Source organism: Melanotaenia boesemani, chromosome 3 (genome assembly GCF_017639745.1).
Source record: "Melanotaenia boesemani isolate fMelBoe1 chromosome 3, fMelBoe1.pri, whole genome shotgun sequence".
Taxonomy (NCBI): domain Eukaryota; kingdom Metazoa; phylum Chordata; class Actinopteri; order Atheriniformes; family Melanotaeniidae; genus Melanotaenia; species Melanotaenia boesemani.
Genome location: NC_055684.1, coordinates 17,681,739 through 17,694,432, shown reverse-complemented (window position 1 = coordinate 17,694,432; position 12,694 = coordinate 17,681,739). Strand labels below are relative to the sequence as shown.

The window sequence follows — 12,694 nt, the reverse complement described above, 5'->3', positions numbered from 1 at the left end:
TATACCATAAATAAATAAATGAATAAAAAATGGAGCTTAGATGCCACTGTATAAAATACAAACTTGACTCTGATAGATGTTAGTGGGAAAATGTTTGGAAAACCTTCGATTCACCACTGAATCCATTTCCTCACAGCGAGCACAAAACTTCAAACTCAACCTTCTAAAAGAATAAAAGTCATACACACAAAATTTATGAAAATCCACTGGGCCTAAGGTCACATTAGAGAAAACGTGGATGATTTGTCTTCAGGCTTAACATTAGAGGAACCACCCAGCTTGTTGGCAGTATACAGTTTAAAGGCTATCATATCTTGCAGTATGGGGCTGTGTTAATTTGCATATCAGCAAAAGGCACTATTAACACTAATTGACTTTGTTTTAGGGCAGCATGCTGACATCTACATGATGTCTACAAGATCTTGTTTCTTTCAGCAAGAAGATGTCATTCCACACTGAGTATATATAATAACAAAACGACTCTAGAAGTAAAGAGTTCAGCTGTTAAATGGACCTGTCTGCAATTTATATAAGATTAATATTTGGATTATAAAAAAAAATTAAGATATGTAAGAGACGAGTGAGGGGATCCTAGGCTGTAACTAGGTCAAGCAGGAACTGTTACAAAAACTCTGGGTATCTTTGGTTTCCAAATGCTCACAGAGTTTTAGTTGTTAAAGAAGTTGTGATGCAATTCAGTTAAATTTTTTCCCATTTTGAAATGTACTGCTGGCATCAAACCCAAAGTTAATATAAGTTAGAATATCATTTTATTTTATTTTGAATAAATTTAGAATTAAAACAATTTGCAAATCGTTCAGTTTTTTTCTGTTTGTTTAGCTTTTTTTTAACATTGACCCAACAGTTTTGGAAATTTACTGATAAAAAAGAAAAAAAGAACATTGTTACATTTAATGAAGTCAGTTTAGCACAGAAATAGTAAAAGCTGTAATACTAACATGCTTTCAACAGATTTGAAAAGAAACAAAGACTGACTGAGAGAACTGTAGGCGAACATATAATCTGAAAATAATGCTGTGCAATATTGGTCCGTAAAGGTTGACAAATAGAGAACATTCCTTCAGATGAATGCTCCAACTGTGGCACCATCAATTCACAGGCTCTGCCTCTGTGGAGGAATACACTGCATCAAGGAACAAATCATTCTGAATTTATAACGGCACCAGGTGACCAACTATGTCCCGTTCTACCACATAAAGAGGGAAACAAAATCTTGGTTATTATACTAAACTGAATGTGACATTGTATCATAAGCACATATGCTCCTAATATATCATAACAATTAAAATGGAACCCAGAAAGTTCCTGGGATACAAGAGAAGGAAAAAATACAACCCTGCATTCAGGGATTTGAGTTAGCCTGAACACTAAAGCCCTGTTTGTGGACCAGATGCACTCCCGTTCATGGCCCCAGGATTAAGCTCCACAGCTAATACTAACATTGGAGTAAAGAAAGAATCACAAAGTACCGTACACAGTAAAACTGAGTCTTCTCTAAAATGCATGAAAATGCCTTCTTGGTAAAGTTTTCTGCTCTGCTTGATTTTCATGTACGCCAAGCCAAGCCTCTTACCTCATCCATATAGGTGTACATATTTTTACTACTATTAGACCTACATGAGGTAAAAATAAACAGCTGTCTGTGAGTATATATACAGTACAAGAGGCCAGCCTTCACAGCTGCTGCAGTCAGGTGTATCTGCAGCTGTACCCGGAGCTACTTTCTCCAAGTTACCAGCAGGTGGCAGTCTGTAAAAGATTCAGCCAATGTCCTGCTACTGCATACATTATAGTTTTTGATGCTTTAAAATCAATATCTTTTCCCACTGGTTACAACAAGAATGATAAAAAACACATATTGTTAGCTTCAGAGCATAATTGCCTAGGTCATAGTTTGCCCAAATTATGACATCTAATTCTACACTCCGAACACTGCTGATTTACTGTGCATTATCAATACTGAAAACCTTAAAATATGACTTAGGCAATTATGCTATGAGGTTAATGATATGTAAAGTAACTTTAAAGATATTGGCCTTCATAAACAATCTCATATCAAACTATGACTGAAAATGTCCTCAGTGTCTCTTCTCTTCTCTTCTCTTCTCTTCTCTTCTCTTCTCTTCTCTTCTCTTCTCTTCTCTTCTCTTCTCTACTCTTCTCTCCATAGGGAAAAGCTCCAGAGCAGCACAGTCACAGTGTACAGTGCATTGGCAAATGGATAAAAGCAAGAGGGCGCACACGGGATGGAAAAGTTTCAACTTGCACAAACAAAATTCACATTCCATGAATAAAATGAGGCCCAATCAAGATCATCAGAAACTCAACTTGCTTGAGTTTCATGATGTAGTGCAGGGCTCATAAAGTCCTCTTCCAAGGAAGTTGCTTCATTTCCCTCCTGATCTGCAGTTCTCCATCACAGATAAACAAAACAAAAACCTACTGAAATACTTCTATAGGATCCTTGAAAGATTAAAAGTGCAATTGTTAAGATAGATACATCTGCATGAATCAAAAAAGTTAATTGCCTTATCCACACACAGCAGAGAGCTTGATTTAGTAGATTATGAGAAAGGAAGGAGCAGGAGAAAGAGGAGGATGTAGCGTAAAAGAAGGGCAGCAGTCATCCACACAGATTCCATCCCTGGGAGTTTCTGACCTCAGGTCATTGATACAGAGCTGGTCTAGTCTTCAATACAGATGACATCACTGGGTTTGCCTGACTTGAGGTCAGGCGTAGCCACATCTCTCAAGGAGTCCAGTGATTTCTTGTCCAGATGGCTTGTGGGAGGTGGGGGGCCGTTAGAAGAAACTAAGGAGGGGAGAGATTTTTAGTTTTTAGCTATGAGAATGTAGATGTGAACACTGATATAGTTCAAGCAGAGTACAGTGAAAGTATTTAGTTGTATTTTGCGCTGTTATGTGTTTTAAAACAATACAAGCACAGCAAACTGCATCTTAAACCTAATTTATAATCTGAAAGTCAGCATGTTCAAAATGTGTGCAGCTGAGGAAAAAAGGCTACAAAGCTCAGCTGCATCTCTTAATAGAGGTCTGCAAGTAGTGAGCATGTTTACAGCATGTGGGTAATAAGTTCATTGCTGACCTTTGTTTTACTGGAACAAATAAGTTTGGCTAAAGGGAGAAATTGTTTAAGATCTGTATGATTGTTTTATTGATGAAGTTGCCTCAGAGTAATATAGTGACAACTTTCGAGGTAGTTCTGGCAGCCATGAGCTCCTCTGCTGTTTCTCATGTGATCCACCTCATATTCTCTATGCTACCTATCAAACATGCCCTCCCCATCTGGTGGCCTACTTTAGCTGCACACTTCCTGTCTTGTTTTCTGCCTAATACTTGCTGCCATCTCAAACAGGGTAAACTGTCTGCTTTTCATGTCATTTTATCACTGCTGCTCCTCAAACAGTATGCTGCTCACTTTTCTGCCCCTCCACCACCCATGCATCCCCCTGTAGGCTCCGAGGGGAGCAGGGGGTGGTTTCTCATCATGAATATCAAATTGTGGAAATGTGTGCATAATGAGTCATGGGATCGGTGTCTGATGCCAAACGTCAGTTATTTTATAAACAGTCACATGAGTGACTGAACTGCCTTCAGACAGCATGTTAGGTTTTGCTGCTTTACTCTTACACTATGCAATTATAATGGTAGATGTATAGATTATTACTAATATACGTATATACGAAGAACTGATGCAGGAAATGACAATAAATTGTTACTGATTAATAATACTGACAATGCTTATTGTGCATTTATGGAATTTTCTTATCTTTTTAAAACATGTTGACAATATTTGCTTATGTAAATTAGTTTTCTCTGTTGCAACCTTCCAACTAGTTTCATGTCACCCACAATTTATCGCAAGTGTCGATTGTTACCGCTGACGTAAGGTCCTAGGGGCATGTGACTGTAGTTGACCATGGGCTGTCCACCTGGTCCTCTGAATCCCCCTCCAAAACTGCTGCTGTACATCTGGGAGCAGCTAAAGCCACCCTGGCTAAAAGGCTGTAAAACAAGCAAGAAAGATGAATTATCCTTCCGTATGGCATATGGTCATATGACTGATTTATAGGGAGAAAAAATGTGATGGCAATCCTCTCTGTTTAATTTTATCAAAAGAGTTGCTGTACAATGTGAATTTATGTCTTTAAACAACATTAACAGATTTGAGTTGATTTTTCAATGAAGTTTTTATTTACAGCAAAAAAGGAGAACATTTTAAACACAGACCACAAATTATTTATTAGCTGCCATGGCTTGACTAAGATTATACTATATATAAAAGATAAAACGAGAAGAAAAAATTAAACAACTCAATTTTTGTTTAATCCATTGGGAGCAAAATGTGGAGCACGCTAGTGAAAGTAAACAGCTTAAAGAAGTTTTTTTTGTTTTTTTTTGGTACATATCGCTGGAGGAAACTTTACCATTGGGAATAGCAAGTTTGATTTTCCACTTTTTTTCTATCAGAATAATGAAGCTTTTCAGTTTTGATTACCATGAACTTCAATGGTTTTGGACCAAAGCTTTTTATTTTAAAAATATCTTCCCAGTATTGATTATTTTATCAAGCCTTGTGTGCTCCGTGTTATGAGCAGCTTAGACCACACTGTACAAATTAAAAAGCAATGACCCCATCATTTTCCTTTTTATAGATAACTAATATTCTAAATGCAGTTACTGGGTGATATCTCTTCACTGTTTTCCAAATTATTATACATATGCTGTTTTTGTTTTATTCTCAAAAGTAATCAATGAAAATGACAGTGAATGCAATTTTCTATTTGTTTAAAATTATCTGGATTATACTGAAAAAAAAACTATCAATGTAGAAAACAGTATTTTTGTGCCAATCACTCAAAATAAGAAGTTCCTGTCATATTTTTTGCATTACGTAGAAGATCATTTTAAAATGTTCCATGTAGCATAGGAGCCAGTATTTAATATTACCTAAAAAAGTCTCTCATCTTTTGAACTTGTAAGTTTATGGATCATTTTTGCATGTATCTCAGCTGAGAATACAAGAATTGCCTCTCAAGTGTGCTGTATGAATGTATTCCCTCCTCACCCTCCCCACACCTGCATAGATCTTTTTAATGATGTGCCACAGGTTCTCAATAGGATGATTGTGGTCAAATAGTTAATTTTCTTCTTTTCTCCAAAGACTCAATGGTATTTTTTGCAGCATGGGATGGAGAATTGTCTTGCATGAAAATAATTTTACAGCAGTAGGCACAGTCCTTCCTTTTATACCATTATAAGATCAACTGGAGACTGCAAGTATTTTGCAGAGGTCATCCCTTAAGCACCCTAAAGGGGGGGCTATCATCTCAGTTCCCATTATTCCAGCGCAAAACATCAGTCCATCACCACCTCGCTGATGTTGCAGTGTTGTTTAAACATGGTGGCCACCAACAACCGCCCAGAACTGCATCTATTTGGACAACGCAGTGTAGCACAGCATTCCTCAGTGACTAAAACTGTTAGAAATTTGGTCTTAATGTATTTCTGAGCCCACTGCAAATGCTTATCTTTGTGAGCATTGGTTAAGGGTGGCCCAAATACACCTTTATGCACGACTGCAAGCCTCTGGAGTATCCTGCATGGAGGGGTTCTTGGGATTGCAGCTTCAAATGCAGGCACACTGCTCATCAGTGGCTTTTTAAAAGCTGCTCAATTAGTACAAAATGTGTGTCTGTTGGAGACTTTCCTTGCTATGCCTTCATCTGAATGAACCTGTTTTATTTCTGAATGACACACAATTTTTTCAACAATATGATTGTTGTAGCTTAAAGGTAGAGTGTGTAAGAATTGCTGACATCTAGTGGTAAAAAGGGGCAAAGAAATGACTTCAAACACCAAGCTAAGTTTTGAACACATGGTGGCCGTCAGTGGCAAAAATTCTTCCAGACATAAACACGTTTTCATCTGTGAGTAGATCCAGTGGCCTCATGTGCAGCAATGACTGCACTACAGGTAACTACTTCAAAGCTGTGTGCATGTCTTCTGTGTGCCTTTTTAAGGGGTTACTCATCCCAAACGGTGCTCTAGCACATATCAAAAAAAGCCGGCACTCCAGTCTTAAAGTTCAAAGGGTTCTCACTTCACACACACAGTTGTTTGCCTATTTAGAAACATTATAAAAAAAAGGTGGCACAAATATGGCAGCCTCCATGTATGCGGACCAATGGCAAGAAGATATAAACGGCTCATTCTAAAAGATTGTAGTTAAGTGATTAAATACATGTAGAAACACAAATTTTAATGATATATTACTTTTGTTTATTTGAGCTTTGATTTTGTTACACACTGCACCATTAAGTTTTTGTGAAATATCCAGTTATTTTAATTTGTTTCACAAGGTATTACACTTTCTCATGCTTTTCATTTGCAGAACGATCCTTCTTTTTACCCATACTGCATGGAAACTGTGACTTGCTTATTAATGTGGAACAACCTCCCTATGTTGTTTCCCTTTAATAAGCCCCTTAAATTCCTTAAATTTTTGCCTAAAATTCATTTTTATGGGTAAGAAAAGACTTGTTGTGAACCAACTATTTTACTGGACCATTGTTGATGTAACAGGACAGTTTTTGTTGCAGCATCATCTGCTACTTAAGTACAGTATGGCTTCAAAGATAAATTCCATTTGTGACTGGCCAGAAATAAGTGTTTGCTGAATCTACAGTTGTGACTGTAGTCCTGAATGGTAAACACCATTCAGGTCTCAGGAATCTTAGCTTTTCAATGGTGTAGAACATGTGTAGGTACTTGGGAGGAGACTGAGTAAAATACATATTTATTTATTGTGTCCCACCCATGGGACATCTGGTACCAACAGGTTAAACTCAACTGGGAAACTAATTATCAAACCTTCCTGAGATTGTTATAAGTGATCTAAACAGAAAAGAAGAACAAGTATCATAACATATATAATCCCTAAAAAGTTTGCATTGGCTTTGGTTAGAAAATTTCGGTATTGAACAGGAACTAACAGTAACTATTCCCATTCCCAAGTCCTAAAATTTCCTGCATTGCAACACATGAGATATTTGTCAAGAGATTTGTTTGAAGCCGTCCAACCTTCCTGACGCCACATCTAATTTTACCTGCTGTGGTGGAGGTTCGCTGCCTCGGCTGGTGAGACGGCTCAGGATGCTCCTCTCAGACATCTGCAGGCGGGCCGACACCGGTGGGATCCTGGACAACATGTTGGGTAGTCGCGTCACATCTGCTTTCATGTCACTCAGAAGCTCCTCCAGCTGGTTCAGCACTGTAGGAGCACAAGAACACACACTAAGCCAATCAGAGTGACAACTGTGTATCACTTTTGTAAACGCAGTCAATTCCTGAGCATCCAGAGGAATAAAAAGTGAGGCAAAGCCCAAAGAAAGTGCCTGAAAACTTTTGTAAAATTGAATTCAGAAATACTTCAATTCCTAAATCACTCAAAAAGCTAATTAACTGCATGAACTAGGATTTGAATTTACAAACTGCCAAGAACTAAATGCCATAACATTTTTCACTGGCAGATAAATCCACGAGGGTTGGAGACAGCATGGTTTTTAGTGCCTTAGTTTCATTAAGTCTTTGACTCTTCCCAATCTTTCATCCCGCAAATTACTGCAAGGTTTTTTTTGTTTGTTTGTTTGTTTGTTTTTGATAGTGACTCAAATTCACATGAAACGAGGCCACTGTATGAAACAAGATCTTCACTCAGTGTCTGTTGGAGGCTCTTCATATGGAAACATCTGTGTGCACTTCCTCTCCACCCTGGATGTGTGAATAAACAATATACTATATGAATGAATGAATGAATGAATGAATAAATAAATAAATAAAATGGTGATAAAATTTGTTTTTTAACTCCAGTCATGGTAAAATATCCTTAGAATCCTTTTAAGGAGATACAACTCAAAATTACACCTCACTAATGTGCTCATACAGCAAGCACAAAAAAGTCACAATTTTCCTCATTAAAAATTCCATTTTGATGGGATTATTTTCCCTCTATACCAGTTTTGGCCGTTGAGTGAGAACAACTAAGATGTTGTTAGTTTTGGAACTGGATAACAGACCTTTGTGCAGCACGGCATTGGCAGGCTTGTTCCCAGCCAGAGACTCTTTGGACAGGTGTTGATGAGACTCGGCCAAACATTCCACCTCAGCAAAGCGGGTGTTGAGAGCCATGGCCGGGTGACTGGGATCCTGGGTCATGTTGAGGTAAGCTGCCCTGCGTAGCTGCTCCTCAATCACCAGAGCCTGCTCTAGCAACTACAGAGAGACAGATGAAAAATAAAATGAATGTAACACAAGCACCATAGTCAGAGGCAATAGCAGTTAGCTACATTTGGACCGAAAGCTTAAAAATTCTCTGTTCAGTTGTTCTATTTAGAAACAAAGACTTCAAACTGCCTTAAAGCGACGAGCCAGGAACTTGTTCTTCATCTCTAGGTAGTTTCCTTTATGCATCTCAGTTTTGAATGGCTCGTTCAGAATTGCGTAACGGGGATCATTCTGAATGTCTTGCCAGCGAGCATAGCCATGTCTGAGATAGTTTTCTAATCAAGGGAAAGAAATGGGAACAAAGTAGCCTGTAAAAATCCTTCAAATACGAAGGCATAGGTTTGTGGAAAGCATAGTTGTAAATCACTCCTCACATTTTGAAAAAATCAGCTATTCCTCTACAGCTCCTTCCTGTCATAAATAATTACATCACTGTGTGAAATGCTGAGCTTTTTGCTCTGACATGGGAAAGGATACGTTACAATGCCAGCCAGAAGCCAATAGTCATGGCGACGGTGCCAGATGTCATGCATTTTTCCAGAAGACAGTGCCGCTCGCTCCTCGGTTTGCCAGAGGGTGTGCAACTCTGACAGTGAAACAAGACAGTGTTTGTAAAAACCCAAACAAATATTCCAAATATTTACATGTTCAAATGTTGAGAAGTCACAAATAACCTTAAATATAAATTCTATGTAATTTTTCTTTTGGAGTAATGATAAGTGCACTCTACTGACAAACATGCCACACTACACTCAGTCTTGCTTCTGCATCTCTAAAATTGAGAGATGCAGAAGCAATACAATGGCACAATACAATGGCTTTGAGTTTTAAATGACTGATTAATACATTTCAATTAATGGTCTGATTCACTACATCAGATTATATTCACAGACTTGGACATTTATGTACGGGAGGAATGAGGCAGTTTTTTAATCTGTGCTTGTCCCATTAAGATGTATTCTTACCTGTAAAGCCGCCATCAGCGATATTAAACATGAACTTGGCTTTGAATCCATTTTTGTCTTCCTTTCTGCCCTCATCCATCTCATCCAAAGTGTCTTTGTCTCCATTTAATCGACCCTCTAATGCATCTTCACTCTTCACATCATCTGCAATAAGTACATAAAGCGGGATGATTTCTCAAACTACCTTTGACAAGTTGTCTCCTAGAGGTGCACAGCTGTTTTGCCATTTTCACTTAGTGTTGCATTATTCATGTCATGCACTGCATACCTGACTTATTTTCTTTGTCTTCAGTTTTTTCTAGAGGACAACCAGCGTCTCCTTTTTCTGAGAACTTCTCGTTTTCTTTGCAGGGGTCCACTGAGGATAACAGAAACAAACAAAAAAGTTACATATACAATGCACAAGCTTGCAGGTGAATAATTTTGCAGCACATGACTCATGCACAACTCACTCTTAGGTGAGGAATGACTAAATGGTATATCTGTCTGTTTGAAAGGAGACTCTTTCGGGTTAGCAGATAGCTCAGACTTTGTGGAGGGGGATTCGGTTCTGTTCCGCTCATCTCCAGTTTTCTCCACTGAGCTGGCCTTGCTCTCCTCACTGTCAGCGGCCTTCTCAGGTCCAGGTGCTGCTTCTGCACTGGAAGCCTGCTGGGACGTAAAAATAGACAGGGCAACAGGAGGAGGAAAAGGAGAAGCACAACTTAAAAGGTGTCTGAGATTGGCAGCCTGAAGGTTTAAAAAGGAGTTATGTTTCAATGTGATGACTCATGAGAAGATGGACATGAGCATAAAAATGAAAAGGATAAAATGATGGGTAGTAGAAGAAAAACAGGCTCACTTCCTGCTCTGACAGTTTCTTTCCATCTTGTTCTGTGGTCTCCTTGTCCTCAGCAGAACCAACCAAAGACTCAGTCTTTTCTACAGCCCAGAAAACAACAACTTAGCCCTCCTTTTTTATTTTTTCATTGTTTTGGTTCTGAACATGAACATTACTTTCACTTTCAGAAAAAAATAAAATATGACCAGTGCAAATACTCTGTTCTGACCTGGTGGGATGGGGGTGCCAGGCTGGGTAGCAACAGGACTGGCTGGCACAGGGGTGTTGGGTTCAGAAGATACACTCTCAGTGAGTTTTTTCAGCTCCATGCCAATGGGAATAAGATCTGGAGAGCTCAGTTTCCCGTTTACGTGCTCAAACTCTTGCACCTGCAGGAAAAGAGACTGCTTTAACGGTCAATCAATTCAAATAACTACTGAATCAATAGTTTTAAATTTGCCTGTACCCAGATGGGCCAACTAAGTTCAAACTGAAAGACATTGAAAAAACCTTTGTTATTGGTGAAAAGATTGCTATTTCAAATCCATGTTTCTATCTGATGAGCTTATAACGCACATATTTACTCACATGTTTACTAAGCTTGTATTGCTGATATTTGATTTGATTTCAACAATTTTTTTTAAATAAATAAATATTGATGTGTATGTAGTAGCCATATACCTATCTATATGTTTATACTCTCATACCTGCATATGCACATATATTTTTAGCACATATACATAGACCAATGCATGTACTCAAACATGCGCCTACGTATACATTTGCATTTTTGCATACTCATATACACGTGCATATACTCACACATACCTGTACATTCATATTCATTTACAAACGCAAATTCATTTGGAAAGGCAAGTGGCACATTGTGCTTTCAGAACAGTCAGAGCTGTAATATTTCATTTGCTGTACATATGCTGTACATATGCTTTACATCAATATCCACAATTTATTTAACATTCATGCATGCAGCTACTTAGATTACAAAATCCAGGCAGCTTCTGGACCACTCGAAGCACACGTTGTAAAGTGTTCCGTATTAATGTTATGTAGTATAAAGCATATAGTGTCTTAGAATTATACCCTCCTACTGACTACAATTTGTTTGCAAATGCAATATTGTTTAAGTAATACCCTCAAACTAACAAGTATCATCTATTAACTTATAACTAATCAAATGAGCGTGATAACAAAACAGATTATGTTTTTCTGATCTTATAAATACACATTAGCTGGTTGAAAAGAGAATAAAAAGATGTCTCAGACATTCAGATAAAAGATTACCCAGATTTCAACTAGGCATTGATATTATTACTTACTGGGCAGCTGAGTTAAAATGTTAATGTTGTACTTATTGCTTTTACATACCAGACATCTTGTACAGCACAAGAAACTTAAAATGTGTTTGGGAAGCATTAGTCTTATTATAGAACATAAATCTCAAGCATGAAGAGCTGTATTGTTCCAGACAGCCTCTGCAGCCTCAGACAGGTAGACACATGATGATATAGTGATTTATTATGAACATAGTTAACTCATGATGACTGGGTGGTACCACAGATATTTGTGAAGTGTAATAATGCAACCTGACTGAAAGATGGCTGACTGTTTACATACACTTACATACACGTAAACACAGCAAACAAATCTCACAAAACCTTTAAAAGAAATTTTTGGTAGTTTATATTTAAGCAGAGAAGAGTTTATACCTCAGTAAACATTTTTCTTTCTCTTTCTTTCCCTCTGCGTTTGCTTGTGCCCAGACATGCTGACCTACTTTTTCTAATCTCTCAGTGTTCTAGCTCAAGACTTAGTGTTGTGTGTAAAAGATGTCTCTGGTTGAATAAGCACTACCTTTTTCCTGACAAGTGACATGACTCCGATCCTGGTGAGAACATGCTGACGAGACAAGCCCTCACGGGGGACTCCATCAGCAAAGGTCTCTGCTCCATCGGCCCCTGGCTCACATAAATGTCTCATGAACAGAGACACATAGGCCCTGGTAAACAAGGATAGTTTAGACATACAGTAGCAAAAGAATTTCCTGTGAGGTGAACTGCCCTTATGTCACATGTTCAAATTGTTAACAATGACCTGGCAGTAATACTGATAAAGGCAGGTTCAGAAGCAGCAGTGGTTAGCAAAGCTGACATAGCAGAGCAGAAGTAGCAGTAGTTGTAGTCATGTTAGGATGAGAATGAACCACATCTAATATCACCTAGTTAGATAAACTAGACTTATGCAAGAAATCAAAAAAGGAAGGCAAACAGTTAAAAATAGTGAGAAAAATAAGTAAACAAATCTGATAATATACCAATAACTTCCAAAAAAGTTCTTATCTGACTTCTATATCAAGCTTGAGAAGCTACATTAATAGAAGTTCATTCAAATAGTTAAATCGTAATCTTTACTGTGTTTTTTGAACTATAGCTGCGATAGTGGCTGGAGAAATTATTTGATATTATCAGCAGAACGAGCAATAGCAGCAGCTTCTAATAGTCAGGGAACATGGTGATTTTATAAACTTGGGAGAGTTTGCATTCTAGTTTTTTTTTATCTACTG

At 38.0% G+C, this 12,694-nt stretch overlaps 1 protein-coding gene across 3 annotated transcripts in view; it reads right to left on the bottom strand.

Moving 5' to 3' along the window:
* Positions 1-846: 846 nt before the first annotated feature.
* chd5 (chromodomain helicase DNA binding protein 5) overlaps positions 847-12,694 on the bottom strand; it is a 42,705-nt gene continuing 30,857 nt past the window's right edge. The window contains exons 29-40 of one of the 3 annotated variants that reach the window (XM_041981209.1): positions 11,986-12,130; positions 10,343-10,502; positions 10,135-10,214; positions 9,746-9,944; positions 9,562-9,651; positions 9,294-9,437; positions 8,806-8,914; positions 8,458-8,590; positions 8,121-8,316; positions 7,152-7,315; positions 3,921-4,047; positions 847-2,833 (exon numbers count right to left, since the gene is read on the bottom strand). In XM_041981209.1, the coding sequence (XP_041837143.1) occupies positions 2,706-2,833; positions 3,921-4,047; positions 7,152-7,315; positions 8,121-8,316; positions 8,458-8,590; positions 8,806-8,914; positions 9,294-9,437; positions 9,562-9,651; positions 9,746-9,944; positions 10,135-10,214; positions 10,343-10,502; positions 11,986-12,130 (1,675 nt within the window). In that variant the 3' untranslated portion in view covers positions 847-2,705. The remainder of the gene's footprint in view (positions 2,834-3,920; positions 4,048-7,151; positions 7,316-8,120; positions 8,317-8,457; positions 8,591-8,805; positions 8,915-9,293; positions 9,438-9,561; positions 9,652-9,745; positions 9,945-10,134; positions 10,215-10,342; positions 10,503-11,985; positions 12,131-12,694) is intronic. The other 2 variants (XM_041981211.1, XM_041981210.1) reach the window with 2 other exon arrangements.